The sequence below is a fragment of the Alosa alosa genome, chromosome 3, assembly GCF_017589495.1.
Source record: "Alosa alosa isolate M-15738 ecotype Scorff River chromosome 3, AALO_Geno_1.1, whole genome shotgun sequence".
Classification (NCBI taxonomy): Eukaryota; Metazoa; Chordata; class Actinopteri; order Clupeiformes; family Clupeidae; genus Alosa; species Alosa alosa.
In genome coordinates, this window is record NC_063191.1 from 15,940,966 (window position 1) to 15,964,480 (window position 23,515).

At 43.4% G+C, this 23,515-nt stretch overlaps 3 protein-coding genes across 3 annotated transcripts; 2 read left to right on the forward strand and 1 right to left on the reverse strand.

Moving 5' to 3' along the window:
- Positions 1-1,335: 1,335 nt before the first annotated feature.
- Positions 1,336-3,470, reverse strand: gpr45 (G protein-coupled receptor 45). Its single transcript, XM_048239463.1, has one exon. The coding sequence runs from the start codon at positions 3,333-3,335 to the stop codon at positions 2,136-2,138; it is 1,200 nt and encodes a 399-aa protein (XP_048095420.1). The 5' UTR covers positions 3,336-3,470; the 3' UTR covers positions 1,336-2,135.
- A 6,387-nt stretch (positions 3,471-9,857) lies between these two features.
- Positions 9,858-22,324, forward strand: cops8 (COP9 signalosome subunit 8). Its single transcript, XM_048239858.1, has 7 exons — positions 9,858-10,014; positions 10,771-10,841; positions 10,928-10,976; positions 14,174-14,306; positions 20,277-20,384; positions 21,016-21,078; positions 22,050-22,324. The coding sequence occupies exons 1-7, from the start codon at positions 9,937-9,939 to the stop codon at positions 22,127-22,129; spliced, it is 582 nt and encodes a 193-aa protein (XP_048095815.1). The 5' UTR covers positions 9,858-9,936; the 3' UTR covers positions 22,130-22,324.
- trim63b (tripartite motif containing 63b) lies at positions 15,976-17,752 on the forward strand. The gene is made up of 2 exons (XM_048239857.1): positions 15,976-16,107; positions 16,255-17,752. Exon 2 carries the CDS (start codon positions 16,287-16,289, stop codon positions 17,328-17,330), a length of 1,044 nt encoding a protein of 347 aa, XP_048095814.1. The 5' UTR covers positions 15,976-16,107; positions 16,255-16,286; the 3' UTR covers positions 17,331-17,752.
- Positions 22,325-23,515: the final 1,191 nt, after the last annotated feature.

The following is a 23,515-nucleotide window of genomic DNA, read 5'->3' on the forward strand; positions in this document are numbered from 1 at the left end:
GGTACTACTAGGTTACTACCTAGCTACCTCAGTTGTCTTTATGTATAAGTATATATACTTTTTTGATCCCCTGAGGGAAATTTGGTCTCTGCATTTAACCCAATCGGTGAATTAGTGAAACACAAACAGCACACAGTGAACACGCAGTGAGGTGAAGCACACACTAATCCCGGCGCAGTGAGCTGCCTGTTTCAACGGCGGCCCTCGGGAGCAGTGAGGGGTTAGGTGCCTTGCTCAAGGGCACTTCAGCCGCGGCCCACTGGTCGGGGCTCGAACCGGCAACCCTCCGATTAAGTCCAGAGTGCTAACCAGTAGGCCACGGCTGCCCCAAAGTGTGTCACAAATGTATACTACTATTGTAAACAACTATTTTAGATGATAATCCAAGATAATTAGTAAAGTCTTCAAATTTAGGATTTAGGATTCTTTCATTGCTGTTTGTTAGCTGTGAATTTGTGTAAAATTATCTGGGAAGACGACATGGCTTTCCAACTGTCAGTTCACTCATAAACATAATTTGGCTACAGGTACCTTAATCAGTAATCAAGTAGCAGAGGTCCGCTCTCTTCTTATTTATTCAATAATGATAATGAAAACAAAAATGTACCTATGAACACAGATTCTTACATGATTCCTAGGCTAGGACTGAACGAGTGTGGGTGAGATGACTATGTAAGAGTGTCAAAAGGAAAAATCAAACTCTTGAGCAAAACGTACAACAATGAAAGATGCCGATCGCTGCTAAATATATCTCACTGTGAAGACTAAATGCTTAATGTTGTTATTAACGAATACTTGTGCGTAATGCTATTCTATTAGGATTTAAATTAGGCTACTGCACAAAATATTATAACTATATCTCTCAGTTATTACACAAACAATTTTATTATTTTCTTCTGTCATAATTTAGGACAAACATTTCCTTAAAAGACAAGATCCAAGATGCATCGGTGTAAATCATGGTTATATTGCTCTGATGTACAACCCCAAATCAGAAAAATTTGGTATGTGTAAAATGCAAATAAAAACAGAATGTGAGAATCTAAAAATCTCGTAGCTGCAAAAGGACACAGACAACATATAAAAATGTTGAAAATGAAAATTTGACTATTTCATCGAAAATATATGTTCATTTTGAATGTGATGCCAGCTACGTTTCAAATCATGGTGCCAGTTACCTTAATTAGTTGTGAAATATTCCTCATTTTGTTGTCTTTATCGTTACACAACTTTTCCAGCATTATGTTGCCCCTGTCCCAATTTTTTTTTTAAAACGTGTTGCTGGTATCAAATTCAAAATGAATACATACAGTATTTTCCATGAAATAGTCAATATTTAATATGTTGTCTTTGTCCTTTTTGCAGCTAAATATGGGTTTACTATAGATTTGCAGATTATCACATTCTGTTTTTATTTGCATTTTACACAACGTCCCAACTTTTTTGATTCGGGGTTGTACCCTTCAGTGTGATATTAAGATTCTGCATTATAAACCTTGTTTGTGTTTCCCTTGGTTGTCAAAAACATGATACATAGATACATATTATTGTATTAATTCTTTGTTAAAGAACATTGATCATTTCATCATCATGTAGAAATAAGAACTCAAAATGACAGGAGTTTCATAGATACAGAGGGTGGCTCATACCTCAACTGGACTGAAGATAAAGGAGTGGGTGAAAGGAACATGCTTTTTTAACCTCTGTGGTTTGTTTGCTGTTATTTCAGTTGAAGTAAAGCAAAAATCTGTTCAAATGTCCATTTACAAACACCACTGGCTGCACATGTATGGCCTGAGAAAAACCACACAGAGGAATGACACCGTAAGAAAAACATGTCTCTCAAAGCTTGACCACCCGTCAAACAAGTATGGCATAATATTATGGCATGACAATTTAACAGAGAATATCTCTCCAGCAAAGATGAGCCTCATGATCAAAGGACTCAGCTATTAAAGAAAAATTAAAATGCTGTAAAAACATGACATCATACCATCACATAGCAACACGGTCCTCACTCTGACATCAGGTGTCCTAAACCTTACCACCATTGTAACAAGCACAATAAATACTCAGATATTATAGCCCTTCCTTTTTTCTTTTGTATATAGGAGCAGGAAACTGTGTGTTGGTCCTCATACAGCTGACTGGCTCTCGCTGCTGCAGATGTAGATGTTGCTTGGCCGTATCCTCCGCCGGCTCCGCCCGGGCACCTTGGGACAGAAGCGGCATGTCTTGGGCATGAACTCCAGGCAGGCCTCGCGGAACTTGCGGATCCTCCAGCAGTAGATGACGGGGTTGAAGACGGCCTTCAGGTAGCTGAGCCAGAGCGCGCCCACGCTCACCGGGTAGAAGGCGGCGCTGACGTAGAAGCGGCGGCTGAAGACGGCCAGCAGGCTGACCACCGTGTGTGGAAGCCAGCACACTGAGAAGCCGATGAAGAGGATGAGGATGGTGGTGAAGGCACGCGTCTTGAAGCTCATGTCGACGCTGAGCTGAGGTGGACGCTGCAGGCCCGTGAGCCCCAGCTTGCTGGTGGAGTGGGTCAGACCGGGCCCTGGCCCAGTGGTGCCACCACCGTCGCTGCCGCTGGCGTGGTTGTGGATGCGCGTGGCGTTGCGGCGCACCGTGTTGAGGATGCACAGGTACGAGTAGAGCATGACGCCGAACGGCACGAAGAAGACAGCCACGGCCAGCAGCACCGTGTAGCCACGGTCGGCCAGCGACTCACTGTAGCCCAGAATGCACTGGGGTGCGCGCGCCACCTCCACCTCCTCCGGCACTCGGCCGGCCCGCCAACCCGCCACCGAGGGCAGTGCCACGCACAGCGACAGCGCCCAGGAGGCGGCAATGAGCACCTTGGCGCGGTGCGGCGTCAGCTTGTCCTGCCGCTGGACGATGATGAGGAATCGGTCCACGCTGATGATGAGCAGGATGGACACCCCCTCCAGTACGAACAGCCAGTAGAGCATGACGGACGTGCGGCAGAAGCCGCCGCCGAAGCGCCAGTCGGTGGTCGCCACGGTGACGGCAGTGAAGGGCATGCAGAGCAGCGAGAGCATGATGTCCGAGAAGGCCAGTGTGGCCAGCAGCAGGTTGATGGCCGAGCGCATGGCGGGCTTCTGGTAGACAATCAGGCAGACGATGGCGTTGCCCAGGAAGCCGATGGTGATCATGAAGATCATGATGGCCGCCAGTGTGACCCGCAGGGAGATGGGCATCAGGCCAGCCGCCTCATCGTCCTCTTCCGGCACCGCCGCCGCATCCGGCAGCTCCATCTCCAGCGGCTCGAGCAGGGCACAGCCCTCCAGCGTGCTCATGTTGCACACCGCCATGGGAACGGTTACAGGGAGACGTCAATCCAGGTGCAAAGACGCATGATTCATTCTTTCTTGTACGTCTGTGTGTGTGTGTGTGTGTGTGTGTGTGTGTGTGTGTGTGTGTGTGTGTGTGTGTATGTCTGTGTTTGTGTTTGTGTGTGTGTGTGTGTGTGTGTGTGTGTGTGTGTGTGTTTGTTTTGCAAGGCTCTGGTTGTCAGTCACTCCTCCTCAACTAGATTTGAATGAATCAATCAGGAACAGAGAGAACACACGCATGGACCTGGTGAGTGATTCTTTGGGCATCTGCTCAAGTCGAGGCTGAGAAGTGTTGAGAAATCCAAAATGGCCCTCATCACACGTTTGGTGGCAATGACGTCACTGGGGAATAGAAAATGACCATAAGATGTTAAGCACACCCCCAGAAGATTAGCTGTACACTTAGCTTTGACAGACACAGAAATGAGTGCCAATCAAAGGTCAATTTCCTTTGACGCATTTTCATTGTAGCACTGAGGACAGGTAAAAGGGGTTCTCAAACTCAGACGCGAGCACACATACTAACAATTCCAATCATATGCAGCATCACTATTTCAAACAGTGCAATTCAAAGGCTACTCACTCACTTGCAGGATGCTGCAGTTGCCATGGTTACAAATGGTTGTGCTGCACCGGGGGGGAATACTGTGGTCTAATTCTCCCCAGCAAAAGAACACAAGATCGTAGATGTGCCCAGAGTTCCTTCCAAGATAATCAAGCATTGAAGACCCTATAAGACAGATGACAGTTTAGAAACATGAAATACAACCAGCTGTATTCCTGCAGAATCGGGGATAATGTAATCGATTTATTATTTGATTAGAAAAATACTGCATGTGGGCCAAGCTCTTTCACACAGACACTGAATCAATGCATGCTCTTCCACAATAGTAAAAGCACATCAGTGGTCAGTTCATGTTTGCTTTTGCTGAAATCTATCGGAGGGAAATCCCAGCACCATATCATCAAGATAGGCATCGCTAGGTAACCACCATGTGTAACTGTGTTCTCAAGTGTGCTTCATTGGATGGTTACTGATTTGTTTGTGCATGACCACATTTTAGACAAATGATTGCAGAGATGATATTATGCTTTCTTTCCAGCACAAGCAAGCTGTATTCATAGTAGAAGAATGTGACTTTTCAACTTGAAGGAAGCCAACTTCCAGGCAAATTGTAAGTAATTGAACAGTCAGTGGTTCATTGGTGTAAAAGTACAAATACCAATCATGTTATTCAAGTCAATAGAAAAACAAGATAATTATTACAGAAAATATATTCATAAAGTCATATTTTGTGAAAAGACAGAGAAATATCTTGGCATAGACAGGGTAATTCAGCAAAACAAACAAACAAACAAACAAAACAAAAAACAGAATAAATAGACAGGTCTTCAAAAGCAATACTGAGGATGAAATCATTAAACCATAAACCTAACATGAGTAGAGGTGTCAGGTACAAAGTACACTTTCTCTAGCCAGATCTGTACAAGCAGCATCTAGAAAAGGTTTGCTTTTCACACCTATATAGGCCAACCTAATGCAAGTTTGTCCTGTAAATAATATTTGGTTTGGTGTCTCATGAATAAAAACATATAAACACTAAATATAACCCAGATATTAGTTGAAAATAGTTGTACTGTAAATGTGAGGAAAAGGTATAGGAGATTTGGTTGTGTTTTGACATTGTGTATCATATAGCGCCGTTGAAAAGGAGGAAAGTCAGAAGGAGTAAGAAGGATCAAAAGGCTTTCAAATTCCTATCACATCCTTGTATTCTTCCGAGACAACCAGGTCATCAGCTCCATGGCAACCAGACAATGCGCTCACTCTCTGATAGTCATTTTCCATCAGAGGACACACAAGCTTTCACTTGCAGAGCATAAGCTAAACATGTGGGGTGATTCAGAGTAATATTTCACTCAGCATTGAAGCTATAGACGTGAGCTGGAATAATGAAGAGGGAGCAAAACTTTCAGGCGAATACACAAGTCTTAATTGCACATCGCCAAACAAAACAAATGCCACAGCTTTCCTATTCAACATCAGATGGTTCTTGTTACAAATGAAGAAGTTTGAAGAGCTTTGGGAAATGCCAGGTGCTTTGATGAATAAAACAGGAGTTTCCTTTAGAAGAAATAGACTATTAAAGATGAGCTGACCATGCACAAGATGCAAACCGACACACACACACACGTTCTCTCTCTCTCTCTCTCTCTCTCTCTCTCTCTCTCTCTCACACACACACACACACACAGGAATACACTGAATAGACATGCAAAACTTGTAAATGAAATGATCTGATCCTACTGCATCCTTGCATAGCTGCTAAGATACCATTGTGACCCTTACAGAGAGCATGTTTTCCCTTGCCTGTTTTACAGGATTACAGGGAAAAAGCAGTATATCACCTATACTAGAACTACATTGATCACAACTGAGCCTCTTCACAGCAGCCAGTAGGAATGAAAGCTATGATGATGAAAACAGAACGATACCCTAGTACGAATTTAGTCTAGTACGAGTCCTCAGATGGTGCGAAGACATGAGAGCCAACAAAAATGAAAATACAGCCTAAATATTCTCTTTTCCAGGAAACACTATGTATGTTCGGATAAAAATCCCCAGGCATCGACACATTGGAATGTAGTAGGCAATAGATGGGAGGTAGGCTACAGCCTGTCATCTGAGTAAAATGTTATATCGCAAAAGTACACATTATAAGCAGACTAGAATGCAATATGGGAATTAAAAACAACGGAAAGAGACACTCTTACATTGTACTGACGTGCTTGATTAAGATATAGCCTATCAATCATAATGAAACTGACTAATGAACGGCAGGCTAACACTCTCATGACATGTACCATGAGTTGATGAGTGCAAAATATTGCGCTTATTAGGCTACAATTTATACTAAGAATTCATCTAATTAACCTACCTTTTCAAAGTAATCCGAGTAATCTCAGAGCTGCACTGATACCAGCATTTCCAGATCCTCCCTGTAGCCCACTGCCTGAGCTTAATAACGGCATGTCACGATTTAATCAAAGTGTTGATTAAAATCCACAATCACGTCCCTAGACCACAAACCCCAGCTGCCAGACACTGTGCGGATCAACACGTGACCTAAAGTGACGTCAGCAAAGGGACTTAATCGATTTGCTGTGCCTGCCTTTTTCATTTCAAGTCAGCGGAGTTTTTCATAGGGTGGGTATGACGGGTAGGCTACAAAGGTACGAAGATGTTGTTTTAAGTCTATAGGCCTACTATGATCGAATATTCTGACAACAGGAAGCACCAATCCAAGATCTCGAAGCCCCCAAAAACGCACACACACACACACACACACGCTTTTACTTAAATGGTTATTCCTAACTCATTTTAAAAAAAAAATCAGAATTGGAGAATGAGACTTACTGTGAACGTGGCAAAAACTGACAGGATTGGACCTCGACACCATGATAGGCTATCTCATGGGCCAGCGATGTTATAACATATTAACCTTATATCCAACCATACTACCAACCATTATTCTACCCAAATTGCCCACAAGAGGTGGGGGAGCCCATGGGCTACTACAGGTGAGGGCTGAAATTCAGGGGGTGCAGGAACCGAGTTCCTCCAAACTCCACCACAAATGTACCACCTGTTGTACAAGTAATAACGAGATTAATGGAGGCAGGCTCTGTTTTCTCCTTCATATTTAAACGTTGTACGGTACATAGTCGTTGACTTTTGTCACTAGCAGCCAACACAAAGCAATATTATGGGATAACCAAACCAAAGCACCACTGCTTTCCATGGTCCTGACCATAGACATAATATACATAGACGCCGCATTGGCTGCTGGAAACAAGAAATGCGGCCGCCATCTTGGACCGGTCATACTCCTCGTTGCGTTGCAGCAGAAGACACAAGATGACAGCACTGTGCAGCATGTTCCTTCTCAAATCGGCGGACCATACTCGATGGATTTACTTTTCACAAGTAAGATTTAACATAACCGTACTATTGGTTGTATTTTGTGAATAGAATATTACCAGAGAGCTGAGAAGGAGCAATCTTTGATATTACTGTATGAAAATCGTAGCCATCTAGCTAGGCTATGTTTACTCGGTGTTCACCCGGCTATGAACTGAGACTTGATAAGTCATATTCCATAACACTGACTTAGATTACAACTGACACAAGAAGGCTATTGTAGAAATAAATCATACTAGATTTGGCCGGCGAATTTTACACAAGTGGCACAGACTAGCCTATTGGGCAATCGCTAGCTGCTACTTGTAGCCTAAGTGTTGGTGGTAGCCTCACTATTTACATTACATTACATTACATTTAGCAGACACTTTTTGACCAAAGTGACTTACATATGTCAGCTATATTACAAGGGATCACATTGTCCCCAGAGCAACTTGGGGTTAAGTGCCTTGCTCAAGGGCACAACGGTGGAAGCTGGGAATTGAACCGACAACTTTCAGGCTACTGCACGCTAGCCCAGCTCCTTAACCACTACACTACCACCGCCCACATTTCCTGAATAAAGTAACTTTTCAATAGCTCAACTTCTTTATTTATCAAGTAGCTTAGCCAGACAAGCTACACTTTTCTTGTCATGTGAAATTAGCACAATTTAAAGTAGCTTCCTATGTAGTGAACTAGCCTACTGCTGTGTTTGTGTTGGGCTACTAATACATTTGACTGGGTGGTAGTTTTGTGTAGTGTTTTATTCATGGCAGAGTAACTGATAGTTTAGCTCACTAAAATTTCGAAGTAGCTTGCCCAACACTGTATTATTCACATGTCATTTACCCTAACAAGAATAAGATGCCTCTCAAATTCCTTTTCATTCATTTATTTAGTATTTTGTATCTCTCCAGAACAACTGCCTTGTTCAAGAAGACTGTGAATGAACTGAACTGTCTCCTCACACCCCTGGAACTGAGGAAGGTGCAGCTCTTCATTGCAGTACTGCAGGGCATCTGCTACACTGTGACTGAATGTTTGATTTATGAGCTCCACCTTCATCACCTGCATTCGCCACTCTGTGTCCCATTTTCCCATCGTCTGGTTGACTCAGTCCTCTTTTATGGAGTTTACCCAGTTTACTATGCCATCTTATTTGCCCACCTGCTGTCTGAAGCACTTTTGTTCTCAGCCAAAGTGTACCCAAGCAATTTTAGCAAGGTGGGAACATACAAAATGACATGCACCAGTTGTCGAAATCATAGAACCAACTGCATGACGGTAACTCTGTCTCACTGAGCCTGTGAAGACACTCCCTGATTCTTTACTGATTGCAATGAACGGGTTGATCTTAGCAGTTTTAAAATGTTTCTTAATTCCTTTTATTTAATCTCTTCATTGGGGCTGGAACCTTTCTGTGAACTGTAAATAACAGATGCTGTTGATGAACCCATTGACACTGTACAAGTGACAAGTCACCTTTTTGTCTTGAATTGATGAACTGTTACACTTACTATGCCAAACCAATGTCTGATTTTTAAGGATCAGAAACAAACCTACAAACTTGCACTTTACAATATTTATGGAACTTGTCTAACAAATGCTGTTGATATTGAACCCAGTTACTCCATTTCCTTTATGCCACACCAATGTCTGTTCATCACTTTATTTTTTGATGGCACTGAACTGAAAATGTTAATGGATTTTTTTTTCTGTAAATTTAACTCATTAAAACTTGTATCAAACCAGTTTTTGTCTATGCTGTCAAACGTGGATTAGTTATGTTCCCAGTTTTTATATTGGATGTCATCACTTTATAATATATCATATATCAGAATATTCTATTACTGTTAAGCCCACTATGAATATACACACAACCATGTTTCCTGTATCATACAGCTTTTCTACTGGGAGGTTTACAACTTATTCTGAGTCAATTTACCCAAGTTTGTCACTAAACCACATAGGCCTAATTGGAATACCTCTCAGATGTCTGAATGGCACTGATCTCACTTAAATGTTTATGGAACCTTTCTGTGGACTGTGAATAATGCTGTTGATGGAACTTTTCTGTCAACTGTGAACTATATTTAACTCATTAAACTTGTATCAAACTAGTTTTGTCTATGCTGTCAAACATGGATTATGTTCCCAGTTTTGATATCGGACGTTAGGTCACTTTATCATATATCAGAATATTCTATTACTGTTAAACCCACTATGAATATTAAAATACGCTAAATCATGTGTCCTGTATCATAGCTACATGTATGACCTTTGCAGCAAAAAAAACCGCGTGAGAATCTGTTCGGTATTCAGTGAGATATGATTAATTAAGTGCGCTGACAGCTCATCTCACCGGCCAAACAGATTACACTGAGTGGAGTGGATGACCGGTCCAAGATGGCGGCTCCAAATCTCGTCAGCGCTAGTAAGGAGTAGCGGTCGATGCGGCGTCTATGTATATTATGTCTATGGTCCTGACTCCATAGCCTAGTATAATGTACATGCCAATCCAAAAGAGGGCAGTAACGTTCCCTTTTGTTGGAATGTGCTCCGCTTGAAATAGCCACGAAGAAGTGCAATGGCGATAGCAATTTCACTGTTATAGTTATGAAAATGCCATCTGCAGTCATGATGTCTGAAAATTTTGACAAACTTCTGGAGCAATGCGAAACACAAGAGTTAGAGGTATGTGACTACCATAAGGCAGTTGAGCTGTGCTACCACAGCTTTCCGCAAGACAGCTTCGATTTGCCACAATTCATTATAACGTTAACGTTAGCTAACGTTAGCTATAGCTAGCTAATGAAAGTTAATAACAAAAAATACCACAGTACAGAGAGTTTATCTGGCTAATGTTAAATGCTTGAGAAACATTAATTTAATCTGGATTCTTGTACCCCGTCGTCATTACCACATTGGCTGAGAAACCAGATTAGGCTTATTTTTTCTTTACGTCAGTGGATATCTGCCTTGCTAGATTAATTTGTAACTGCATGATGGCAAGTCAGTGGCTTCATAAACAGTTCAGTTTAAGCTGTCAAGAATGGCATAATCAGGAATCTTGGAGAGTTGTCAGTTGCGGCTACCTAACGTGAGGTTTCTGTCGCATCTAACTTTAGCTTGCTTTTAAAAACTGAGAGGGTTCAAGAATGTCAATAAAGCGATTTGCTAATACCTCAAGCTAATTATGTTAGCCTGTCTAGTTTTCTGTTGCCACATTGTGATTGTCACCAGCAAAACTCCCAAGCCAGGGAACTGTTCCATTGTGTGCTAGTGCGTGCCAGCGCACGAATTTTCGAGATACTTAGTTACTTGCTAGGGTACAGTAGTAGCAGAGAGGGTTAAAGCGGAGCTAGGAATCAAGGATCTTTGGTAGTAGGGTTAACAAAATGCGTTGCATTCAAACTTGTGACAGCTGTTGATGATGTCTGTTCTCACCAGGCACCTGGTGGAATTGCCACCCCACAAGTCTATTCACAACTACTTGCTCTTTATCTGCTGCACAACGACATGTAAGCCTCACTATTTTTCCCATCCAGTATAAACTATTGTTTTCATCTCTAGTACTTTGTGCTTATGGATGTTGTTTTACTCCCAGGAACAACGGTAGATATCTTTGGAAGAGGATCCCTCAAGCTATCAAAACAGTAAGTACAATTTTGGAAGCATTTATCTTGTCAGCATTGTTGTAATTAATGCAACGTGTAAGTATGCCTAGGATTATTTTAATTAGCTGCTATAGATTGATCTGTATACTTCTTAAGGCTTTAGAACTTGAATGCATATGTCCATGCATGGATCAATACCTGTGATTAAATATTCTCTTTTTTAAAAATGTAAAAGTTCAGGCTTAGAGTATAGACTTATCATGGAATAAAGAATACATATTTATTTATATTTTATCTAAACAATTTATTCTTACATTTAACATTTTGGAATCAAAATGAGGAATCAGTAGGAACCTAAGCCATATTGTGGGAGTGCCTGGTAAGATCATAGGCACCCCTCAGACACAACCGATGGCTGTTTACGAGAGACAGGTCCTCCGTAGGGCTACGTCCATTCTAGATTTAACAAAGCACCCCATCCATTAAAGGTGCTCTACGTCAGTGGTTTTCAAAGTGGGGGCAGCCAGGGGGGGCCTCAGCAAGTTGGAAGAAAAAAATAAAAGCAACAAATAAATACATTTCAAAAATGTAAAATATACCTATTACTATGAGGGTTGTTATACAATGCCATTATAATAATTTGTCACATATCTGAACATTATTACAATTTTTACACTGTATGCTCCATAGTGCTTGTGGCTAAAATAATTATTAGGTTTAGCATAATGTATTTTTACATTTGCCATAGTATTGCCGATGGATTTAATAACACATCAAGGGATTTTCTGGCCAGAACCTAATGGTATTTGGGGGGCCTTATCGTGGAAAAGTGGAACCCCTGCTCTAAGCGATGCTGGGTAACGTCACTTCTGTTGATTTTCAAACAAAACAGAGAGCTCGCTTGCTACTTCTTCCCCCTCCCTTCCGTGCTGCTCCCGTGAAATTGAAACTCTCCTAAGTGCGCATCTCGTCTGCGATTTGCTGGAACAGTTTGTTATGTTTTTATGGGCTAGGTTTGCCCGGGTTGTTTTTGTTGCCGTTTTTGGAGCCTGGGCTGTCCACAGAGATCAAGGTTTTTTACAGTGTATTCAGGACACAGACAGCTTGCGGTTGGTTAAGTGATGTTTGCAGTAAGTGACTGTTATAGCCTAAAAAAACGTGTGGCATCGCTTCGAGCACCTTTAAGTTTCACACCCTCCCTTTAGGCTGAAGACTAAGGAGTCCCGTTTTGCAAGTGCAATAGGACCAAAAAGTCTTTTGTTCCCAGTGCAATAAATATGCTGAATTTGCACATACAATATGTGGCTGACCCCTCAGTAGATACCTTGTCTGGTGTGTGGTGATCTCATCTTGTACTGTCTGTTGTCCTGTCCTGTTGTCCCCTGTTGCTTGTCAGTCTTCTGTACTGTACTGTTGTATTTTGTATATATTTTTGTCTGTCTTTTGTGTAACCTACCTGTCTGCAAGATAAGTTTCCCTTTGGGATAATAAAGTTACTGAACGGAACTGGAATCAATAAGTGGAATTGGAATTGACATGATTGAATTTGGCCACATGGTGGTGCTCAAGGACAGGACTAGGCTATTGGTTACAGACAAAATGATTTGTAATTCAAACAGAGGTTGTAGTTAAAAATTGTATTAATGTAGATGGATTAGTATGTAAACATATAGTTATTTCTGGAGTTGCTGAGACACATTGTCTGAAGTTAGTTTAGTTTTATGGTTTATTTTAATCAAACATTTATGGTTGAGTGTAGATGTCTGGTGTTCTGATGGCAAATGTATCAAATATGTTTGCTGACCATAAGATATTAATGTTGGAGAGCTTTGCACATTTAAAATGGTAGACATCAGGCTTGGAATTTCACCATTCTGGGGGCAAGGCCACTTGGCCTTCAGTTGGGCATATTTGGTGGGGGGCACAAAGGCCACATGTCAGGGCACCAAGGCCAAAGTTAACTATACAGTAGTAAGCTATAAAAATGATCAAAGTTTTATTTAGCCTATTCACTGCAGTAGACCTGCATCACTGTATGAAACATTACAAAAACATGAAACATGACATATTACATAGAACTGTAAATCATCTGATCATCTAATATTTACAGATATCTAGGCTATATATAACATTTATTTTATATTTGGCCTGTTATAAAATCATGTATTGAACAATTTAACCACAGCTCAGCTTTAAGAAACTCAAATAGCCTAGATGCATGCTTAGCATTTTGTGATCATTAGGCTAAGGCTACTTTCACAAACTCAGTCAGCTGTCCTCTGATTTATCAATATCTAGACGATATTTATAACATTTATTTTGTATTTGGCCCGTTATGAAATCATGTGGAACAATTTTAAACACATTGTAAAACTTAAAGCCCAAATTTGGAGACATCCATGCATGTCGAAATTTACTGCAAATTCAAAACTGGATTACTCTAGAACGGCTAACTGTACAGGGGACTGCTTTACACCTTTGTGTTCGGTAAGGTCTGCTGTTTATTCTGATATATGGTTTGGCGCGGTGTTAAAAGAAGGGTTCGTGAAGTATTCCACCGAGATGAATGGGTTGGGAGATCATGGGACCTTAAAACCTTCAGTAGAATGTATGACTAAATTGAATTATATTATGTACTTTTCTCGCGAACCGTTCAACTCCGCAATTATCGGGTAACATTGTTTAAAAGCTCTTTCATGTGATACTTGTGATGTCTGTGTGATGAATAGGCTACTTCGCGAGTAGTTCAACTGAGATGAATGGGTGAATTTGGACGGACTTTATTTCTTGCGCTGTCACTTTCTCCACTGCGTAAAAGACTAAATTAATTTGCGCTGTGAATGCTAAGATTATTTTGACAGGCCACAGGCTAAATAAAAATCGCTATTACTAGGGCGCAAAGCAGAATATTGAAAAAAGGGGGCACCAAAGCCACCGTGGCCTGTAAACCTCTAATTTTCAAAGGGGCCTCACGGCCAACGCAAGAGGCAACGGCCATGGCCGTCGTGGCCGCCGTGAAATTCCTACCCTGGTAGACATTATATTTGATGATCTAAGTTGCTGATAATAAAAAAACTTTTAATGGAAAATACACTTAGGATGACATGAAGGTGATTCTGTCTAATAAAGAGGTACTGTAGTTAGGGGGCACTTGGCCTGTTCCTGCCAAGGGCCTCAGGTTTAATCACTTCCCAGCTGGACTTTACATTGGTACCCCACTGTGATTGGATTTACAGGCGAACCCCGAGCTGGCCGCAGCGTGGACGGTGGGACAGCACATCTGGCAGAGAGACTTCCCAGGGATCTACACGGCCATCGCCGCATTCCAGTGGTCTGAGAGCATCGGGCCCATTATGGAGGCACTGCAAGGTACACGGGGGGTTTCCTGCCTGCCTGTTTTGGGGCTCTGTTGGGAGTCACTGTGGTCAGTTCCTTCTGGTGTTTGGTGGTTGAACGAGGAGGAGTGGTGATTTTCTTTCACACCACTGCCTTTTCCTTTGGTTGCAGGCAGCACCTGCCCCAGCCCCATTTTGTTAGTGCTGGTTCTGCCGATTGTACTTGCAAAGCTTTTTAAGATTCTTGGCAGAGTCCCCTAAGCCTGGACATAGGCCTAGCTACACTGTAGTGCATACCTCTGTGTTTGTCAGTTTTTCCCCTGGTTGTAAAGCAAAGCTAAATAATTTAACATGCTTGGGAGTCGGACTGTCACTTAGTTGATAGCTGTATTCATGATTGCAAACGCATGTAATTGTAAGTCTCTGTTTGGCCTATGGTATTTCAAACTGGAAACAGATAGAGCTCTGATTCTCTATGTATGACTAGAAATAAATGTAAAAAATGAGTTGAACTACATACAGGTAGGACTAACAAAGCCAGGTTTGCCTGAAGAGTTGTAAACATTACAATACATGTACATAGGTCTGAGAACTGTAGCTAGGATTGTGTGGGCTGTCTAAAGCCATTCTTGGACACAAATGGAAATGAGAATTTTAGGTTTGAAGTTTATTTGCAGTCGGTTATTGAAGGTCCAACTTCTCCTCATTGCTTACATTGAGATGAGTAATATGACAGAGAGAGAGCAATGGAGTTAGAGTTATTGCAGATGTGAGGTTGATATGGTGCCGACCAAACAAGTACAGTACTCTTGTTGCCATTGTTTCTCAGAAATGTACTGTCTTCGTGAACTGATCATTTTGCTCATGTGCTGTTGAAATTAAGTTGTGTTAGTGCAGTTGACAGACACAATGAATTCACCCTCACGCCAGTGAAGTGATGCTATAGATGTGTTCTAGTCTTGCCTTTCGGGGTCATTTAGCACACCTGCATAGCAGCTGTTTTCTCCTCAAAGAAGCCCAAATTGTGATTACAGTCAGATGGGCAGAATGACTCACTGTGTTGATTTGTGTGTACATTTGGTCTTGGGTGTTCTGTCTCAGTTAAAATATTTGTTTTTTCACGAGTCAGCAGTCAAATGATTAAAAGAGCTGATATAGTAGGAACAACACACTCACATTATACGAACTAGAACAGTAGTAGCTCTTTTCATAAGCAGAAGGAAATTGTGTACCTCCAAAGGGAACTGGATTTAGCACAATGTAAAACATATTGACTTGAGAAATATCAAACCCATCCCATAGTAAATTGATGACATTTAGTTAGCAGAGAATTAGACCTCTAAATAAACTAGGTGAGTGGAAAGCCACATGTCGTACTGCTTTTCCATTCTAAAAACAGGTGAAGGGGTAAACAAGCTAAATCATGTTTTTTTCCGGAGGCAGTGACTAGTTGTGTCCCCCCCCCGAGGAGCAGGGCACACGGTTGTTCTTTGTGAGCTGTCCTGCAACACATCACATGTGCTGTGTTTATCAGTCGTCCGATACCCCTCCCGTGCCCCTGGGTGACTGCCACTGCTGCAGATAGGGACCAGAGCAGGGGGGCTCGACTCCTGCCCAGCGGGGCTCTTATGAAGTGTCAGGTGGGGGTTGGGGGGGCACGTTCTCCGAAAACAGACTTAAAAACAAGCAGGGAGGAATGTGTGACTGGATTGGAGGGCTGGCTCAAGTGTCAGTGGCTGACAGTTGGGTGGTATAAAAAGTCAGGGCCACCATGCCCTCAGTAGAACAAATGCACTTCATGAGACAAGCTGCTATAGAGTTAGTGGAGTAAAAACGTAAGTTCCTGTTCTTCTTTGTTTACTTTTGTTTACATTGTGTGTTATCTCTTACGTGAAGCTCATTTGTGTGAAGGAGCTTGATTTTTTTTGAGAAGTGTCCAAACCGTTTGCAAACATATATCCGAACATTGTTCGCCCCTTTAGCCCGACTTTGACAAGGTCAGATCCTTGTTGACATGGATATCCAACGAGCCGGCTCACTGATGGGGTCCCCTAACTCGATGGAGAGCCTGGAGAAGCAGCTGAGCTGCCCAATCTGCCTGGACATGTTCACCAAGCCCGTGGTGATCCTGCCCTGCCAGCATAACCTGTGCCGGAGCTGCGCCAGCGACCTTTACGACTCGCGCAACCCCTACCGCTTTTCGGGCGGCGTCTTCCGCTGCCCCACGTGCCGCTTCGAGGTGGTGCTGGACCGCCATGGCGTGCACGGGCTCCAGCGCAACCTGCTGGTGGAGAACATCATCGACATCTACAAGCAGCAGCAGGAGGGCAGTGGCAGCGGCGAGAGTAGCGCCCCCGAGGCGCCGGTCAAGCCCAAAGGCGGCAAGGAGCCCATGTGCCAGGAGCACGAGGACGAGAAGATCAACATCTACTGCATCACCTGCCAGGTGCCCACTTGCTCCATGTGCAAGGTGTTCGGCGCGCACAAGGACTGTGAGGTGTCGCCGCTGGCCAGCGTCTACCAGGCGCAGAAGGCCGAGCTGAGCAACGCCATTGATGCGCTGGTGGCCGGCAACGGGCGGCTGCAGGCGCTGCTGAACCAGATGGATGAGGCGTGCACCGCCGTGCAGGAGAACGCCCAGCGCGCCAAGCAGAACCTGGGCGAGCGCTTCGACGGCCTATACGCCGTGTTGGAGGACCGCAAGGCCACGCTGCTCGACCGAGTTGGCAAGGAGCAGGACGAGAAGGTGGCGGTGCTGCGCGGGCTCGCTTCGCGCTACGGCGACCGCCTGCAGGCGGGCTCGGAGCTGACCGACACAGCGGTGCGTGCGCTGGAGCAGAGTGGTGCTGCCGAGTTCCTGCAGGCCTCCAAGGGCCTCATTACGCAGACCAAGGATGCGGCCAAGGGCTCGCTGGCCGAGGAGCGGCCCGAGCCGGGTTTCGAGCGGATGGACCACTTCACGATCAACACGGAGCAGGTGGAGGCACTGCTGGCCAAGATGGACTTTGGGGTGGACGATGATGAGTTTGAGGATGCCGAAGGGGAGGAAGAGGAGTGAATGCACTCGAGGACTTTGACGTTGGTTTTAGGAGTTTAGGTTTGTCTAAATGAATTCTGAACGGAATGTGGAGGGGAGTGTCGCAAACACCAACAACTTGACTTGCAAAGGTGCCTTGGACAGTATTTTTATACAAAATGTATGGTAGCCGAAATGTACTGTATTTTTTAAGAAAGATTTTTGTATTGTTCTCTAATCACTTTCACTCCATAAGTCTCATTAGTGAGTCAGAAATCCTCTAAAAATATTGGAGTCTGTGATTTTTTTTTTCTTCTGCCACAGCAGTAGCTGTGATTTGAATGTAGAATGTCTTGTAAAGTGCTCAGGCACGTGAATCCATTTGCCTGAATGTCACTAATTTCTAACTGGCCATTAAAACATTGACAAAACAAAAATAAACGATTCAAATTGCTGATTCCCAACAAGATCAACAGATGTTTGACTTTTCAGGACACAGACACACAGAGAGTACTCCTCCAGAACAGCTCCTTACTTTCTAACTGACTTCTAAACTATGACCCAGTCCTGACTTGAATGCCATCCATGGCTGGTGAGAAGTGACTGCTATTTTTAAATGTCAAGAGTCTGAGAGGCTAGTGCTGAGAATAGATGGCTATGAAGGCCTGCTGGGGTCCTATTGCCACCCCTCCCCCTTTACTTGTGCCTGGCTCAGCAACTTATGGTCCTTTATAGGAGGCCAAAAGGAAGGTGTTGTATTAGTATACCATGTCAGTAAACGTGATCCCCACGGAAATAGACTCGAATTGTGTCACCAAGGAAGTTTTCTAGGTCATGGTTTTATTTTATTGTGTATTAAAAACACTAAGACAAAAACAAACTTAAATGTGCCCACGGATAAGTTACATTCTCAGGAAGGCGCACCCAGTACGTACAACACTTATGATGGGTCTATTCCTTTTCCATTGCTCATGCTCAGTTTGCTTATAACTGGAATAGGACGTCAGTTTAAGGACACTAGAAGTGACGAGACAAAAGAACGTCCTAATGTAAAACAAAGCCAGAGGACCGGTTGGGACAGCATGTAGGGGGGTGAAGTCAAACGGCTTTTTCTGTCGTTGCAGCTGTCCATAACCTTCATGCTTGTTATAGCCCCCCCCTCCCACACACACACACACACACACACGCCGTTGCCTTACCGGTGTTGCAACCAAAGTGGTGTTTGTAAACACTGGATGTTGCCATGCTGTAAAACTTAAACGGTCATTAGAAGACAAACTACTGGTGGGAACGACACATACGTAACAGCACAATGTCTCAGTAGAGAGGGAATTATTATGTGTGTTAAGTGATCTTTACATACAGGCCAAGGCACACATACCCCACATGTGTTGTAATGGAAATGTTGCATTACGTGACCAGTTTGGCAGCAATGACTGGCCAGGTCCTGACCTTAACAACTGATACGTTTTAAGATATTCTATGAAATCTTCTGTTTAAGACCAATACACGACCAAGCCTCCAAATAACACAACATGTGAATTTGGTGCAACCCCCCATCCCACCCCTTAACCTGTCATCCATGTCTGTGAATATTGCAGAAACAATTGTCACTATTTGAATATCAGGGCAATGATGTTTACAGCTGGACCATAGCGATTTAGATTGGATCAGCTCAGCCAAAGTCCTTTTAGGCAAGTCCCTCCACTCGGCGGCCATATGACAACGCTTTTTGGGCACTCGTCGGGCATCCATTTCGGCAGAAATGCATCTGCGCAAGGCTCACGACACCAATCTTGATCGAGATCACAACACATGATTGGCACGATGTCTTCACAACACACCATATGATTGGCTCAATGTATTCACATCACACCACATGATTGGCTCAATGTATTCACATGTCAACGTTTTGCAGAGGAAGGGGTGGGATATGTGTAGACAACGGCCATATTAGCGTGACAAACTAGCCCCATGCATTTCTATGGAGGATTTTTTGAGTGCTGTGTGTCCTCATTAGAAAGTTTCTGGTACAGCTCAACTAGTCATTATTCATTGACTTCCACAAACTCGTTGCTCTTCCAATACTCACTGACTGCACCTTATTTTTTGGACAGCCACTTGGTGTTCGTGACCCCAAACCCCGTTTTGGTGCAAGAATTTCACATCCAAGTGCAAATAAAATAGGTAGTGTAGGCTTATGAACTCAACAGTCTTTTTTTATTTAAAAAAACAGTTATTTATTTAGTTATTTTACTTTGACCTACAGGTTTCCTTGTGGAAACTGGAAGCTCCTTCTGGAATGTCCTCCATCCAGCCATACGATTTGTCTGTCAACAGATAATCAACTAGCTGATGTTGCTTCACAGTGTGATCCTCCAGATGTGTGTGAAGCCAGCTAAATCTGTGTTCTGTCACGCTGCCAATGAACTTTTTAAGTGGAATACAGCATAAATTGTAGCCAGTGTTTTTTCAGTGACCACATAAAATGTTTCAGATTTGCTGGAAGTATATTTGTTTCAGCTAATTCATTTAAGGGAAACATTAAATTATTCCTTTGCTTAACTTGATCTCTCCCCCTCCCTCTGTCTCGTTCATTTTGTCATGAACTTTTTCTTTTGACTCCTGGTTCTGGTCCGGTCCCCCCATAGGCAGTTGTTTCTGGTGAAGGAATGTATTTGGCGCCACCTGGTGGCACTGTTGTTGTTTGTCTGACAATTGGTCTCAGGCTTATCACCATCGGCTGGACATAATGGAATTGCCAGCGGTTGTAGTCAGTCTAATTCATTATTCATCACAGCTGTGTTTTCTCTGTCTGCATTTGATCAGTATTTGGGAAAAGTAAACTTCCCAAAACAGCAAATGAACAATCATTCATCAGCTAATTCATTTTAATCCGTTTTTTGCCTTTTTGCTTACAAATGTAATCACTCCTGTTGAAGTTTGATATACTTGCCATCCTGATGATTTTGTGTGTGTTTGTTCCAGAGTCCACCCGCAGGAGAGCCTATGGGCTAGTAGCTCAGGCCTACACCTCCATCATGGCCGAAGACTTTGCTGCGTTTGTGGGGTATTCTGTGGAGGACGCTGTGAAAGGTGAATGTTGGTGTGCACTGTGCTGTTGCTCAGCAGTCTAGTGTTCTTCTTAGTGCTCTTATTCTCTGAAATCAAATTACTTTTCTTGATACTTTTCTAAACTTTGATTTTCTATACTATACTTTGATACTTTTCTAAATGTACTTTACATTTTTGATTCATATGTTGTGTTGAATGTGTAATAACAGCAACTATTTCTATTTTATTTGGTAACGTTGCATTTGCAGTCAACAATTGCCTGCTGTACGACATTATTCCATGTTTTTCACATTTGTAATGCCTCCTTCTTGCCAGGCTCTCTGACCTCTGACCTCTCTGACCTTTCTTTCTGTGCTGTTCATTTTGCTCTGTCTTCAGTTCTTTTTCCCTCCGTTTACCTTTTCAGTGTCCCCTTCCCCGCCCACAGTCATGCCTTTCCTAAGTCTCATTGGCAGGCAAAGAATTTTTCTGTTACTAGGCTACAGCCAGAGAGCGTTTGATGTGAAGTGTGGGAGCGGGTGCAACCGCGCAGCTATTAAACCTCTGCTGAACTTTTTTTCCTCTCCTCTCCCCATCCCTCTCCAACTCTGACTCCCACTCTCTCCCTTCCCCTTCTCTCCCCTCCTCTCTGTACTTCCCCTTTTATGCGTAGGAGTGGTCAGCCAAGGCTGGCAGGCAGACCCCAACACGCGGATGGTGATGCCGCAGAAGCCAGGTAGGGGACACTGTTTCTCTTCTTTTCTTCCCCCCCCCCCTCCATCACCCTCGCCACACTTGTGCGTCTGCTGTGGAGAGCTTGTATCCCGCAGCCTGTCCCTGGGCCTCCCGCCCCCACTCCGTTTTGTAACACTCACATGGAAGGAATTGTGTCCACCGCTGGGAATTATGGGCCACATTTTCCCTGTTCTCTCCCCCTGCGGAGCCCCCTCCCCCCCTCTTGCCCCGTCATACTTTGCAGCTCTGCTTTCTCTCACACACACACACTTGTGCGCTGCCGCCCCACTTCTAAACATTTCCCATGTAAACACATGTCACATTTGTCTTTAGTTAATACATGCTATTTAAAAGCATGCACTTAAAGAAGGTAGCCAGAGACACAACAACACTGAAACTGATCCGTGCTCACATCACATCACATCAGTGGTGCACAGTTTTGCAACGCACTGTGAAAGAAGAGGATCTATCTAGTGCAACCTCAGCAGACTCAGTAGCTCGGTCCTCAAAGACTTTTGTCTGCAAGGCTTGTCCATCAAAGCCTCCCCTGAGGATTTCCCCCCTAGCTGTGTCCAACCATACAGCTCTGGCCCAGAAATCCCAGCCCTCTCATAGCTTCACTCAGTTGCACTCTTCACACAGAGTTGCACTCTCAAAGTTGTGTTGCACTCTCAGAGTTGTGTTGCACTCTCAGAGTTGAACTCTCAGTGTTGCCTGGCTGAGACCCTTCCTGCCTGTGTGCAACTCAGCCAGCTGTGTGCAGAGAATAGGGGGCATGAAGGGTAGAAGGTGTTGCATTGTAAAGCCCCTGCTGTTTACATCATTGTTACGTCACCAGTTTCCCACAATCAGGTTTGCTTTTGTCCGTTTTGGCACTTTCTTGGCTTTGATCAGTCTGTGGCTCCATCATATTCACATGCACTCTCTCGCTCTCTCTCTCTCTCTCTCTCCCTCTCTCCCCCTCCCCTACAGATCCGCCCCCTGTCTCTCTGGTTCCAAACGAACAGCAGCTGGCCAGACTCACTGACTACGTGGCTTTCCTTGAGAACTGATAAACGGCTTCCCCTCCTCCTCCTCCTCCTCCTGCTCCTCTCCTCCTCTCCCTACGCCTTGGCCACCTCACAGATGACACTGACCGAGAGTCATCTCCTCTCTCCCCAATCTGGCCCAGAAGAACATCTTGGACTTTGCCATCCACTTTAATGTCCGCACGCCGTGGTTTCGATGTACAGCCTGGTCTGCAGTACCCCCAAATATTTACCCCAGCTTGGTCTAACCTAAAACCTGTTTTTCTTTTCTTTTTTTTATTTAATTTTTATCTTTTGTTTGTTGTCTTCATGATGTGGAAGGTCAAGGCGGCGCAGAAGGATATTGTAAACTGTTGTGATGTTTAATGTTATCGTAACAGCATTGATGATGCCCATAAAATGCATCTGAACATCAAACTGCTCTGTGTTTTGGCAGTTGTTAGGCACCATTGTTTGTGTGGTCTACAGCTGTGTTGAATCTCTCTGAACAGTTTCTGATTAAAGCCTGTGAGATACAGATCGCTGGTTTGGCTATTAATTTTAATAAGGATGGTTTAAAGGGATGTTTGAATAATAGATGATGGACTAAAATGGCGGAGATTATGAATGGATTGTTCTCTTTGTTTAGCTCCAGATGTGCAAAAGTGTCATTGTGAATTGCAAAAGTGTCATACTTGGCACTCAGCAATGACGTACCAGGGGTCTGGGTGAAACAGGAACTTGTGGGCACACTGCTTCATTGTTCTTCACTCAACAATTCCATGGCTTATTGCAAATTTCAACTTTCCTGTCTTTCTAATTTTAGAATATCAGTGTTTTCTGTGTGGTCTTTCTCTTTGTCTCTCTCTAAACTATTGTTGTTTTTGCTGCCTCTTAGCAGGATTTGCTCATGTTTTTCTTGAACCACTATGCGGCTTCCACATGTAGGCTCTCAAAAAACCAGTGAATTTCAAGGTAATCTGCCTTTAACCCAGTGTGTATGTGTGTATGTTTGGAATGGAATTAAGTGCATGTTTCGAACAAAATTAATCTTCTGTGTTTCCATAGCAAAGCCTGCCCCCCTCCCAATCTTGGTGAGAGTAGTTGATAGTTCTGTACGTTTTCAAGGTCAAAGACATGTCTTTAGAGTATAGAGATAGTATCAGACATAGATAGACAGAAAATGAATCAATGCTTGTCCAAACACAGCAAAGTGATTTCATTTGCTGACATTAACATTAGAAAGCTGTTCTGTCTGGCTAGCTCATGCAAGGGCTGTATGAGGTACAATGTTATCTGTATGCCATCTGCCAGATCCAGACCATGACTGAATCATGTGAAATTCATCCCAGTCATCAAAAGAGGAGCACACTTTGAGCTCCCTTTGATCCTCAGGGACAGTGAAAAGGACAAAAGAGGTAACTCAGACAT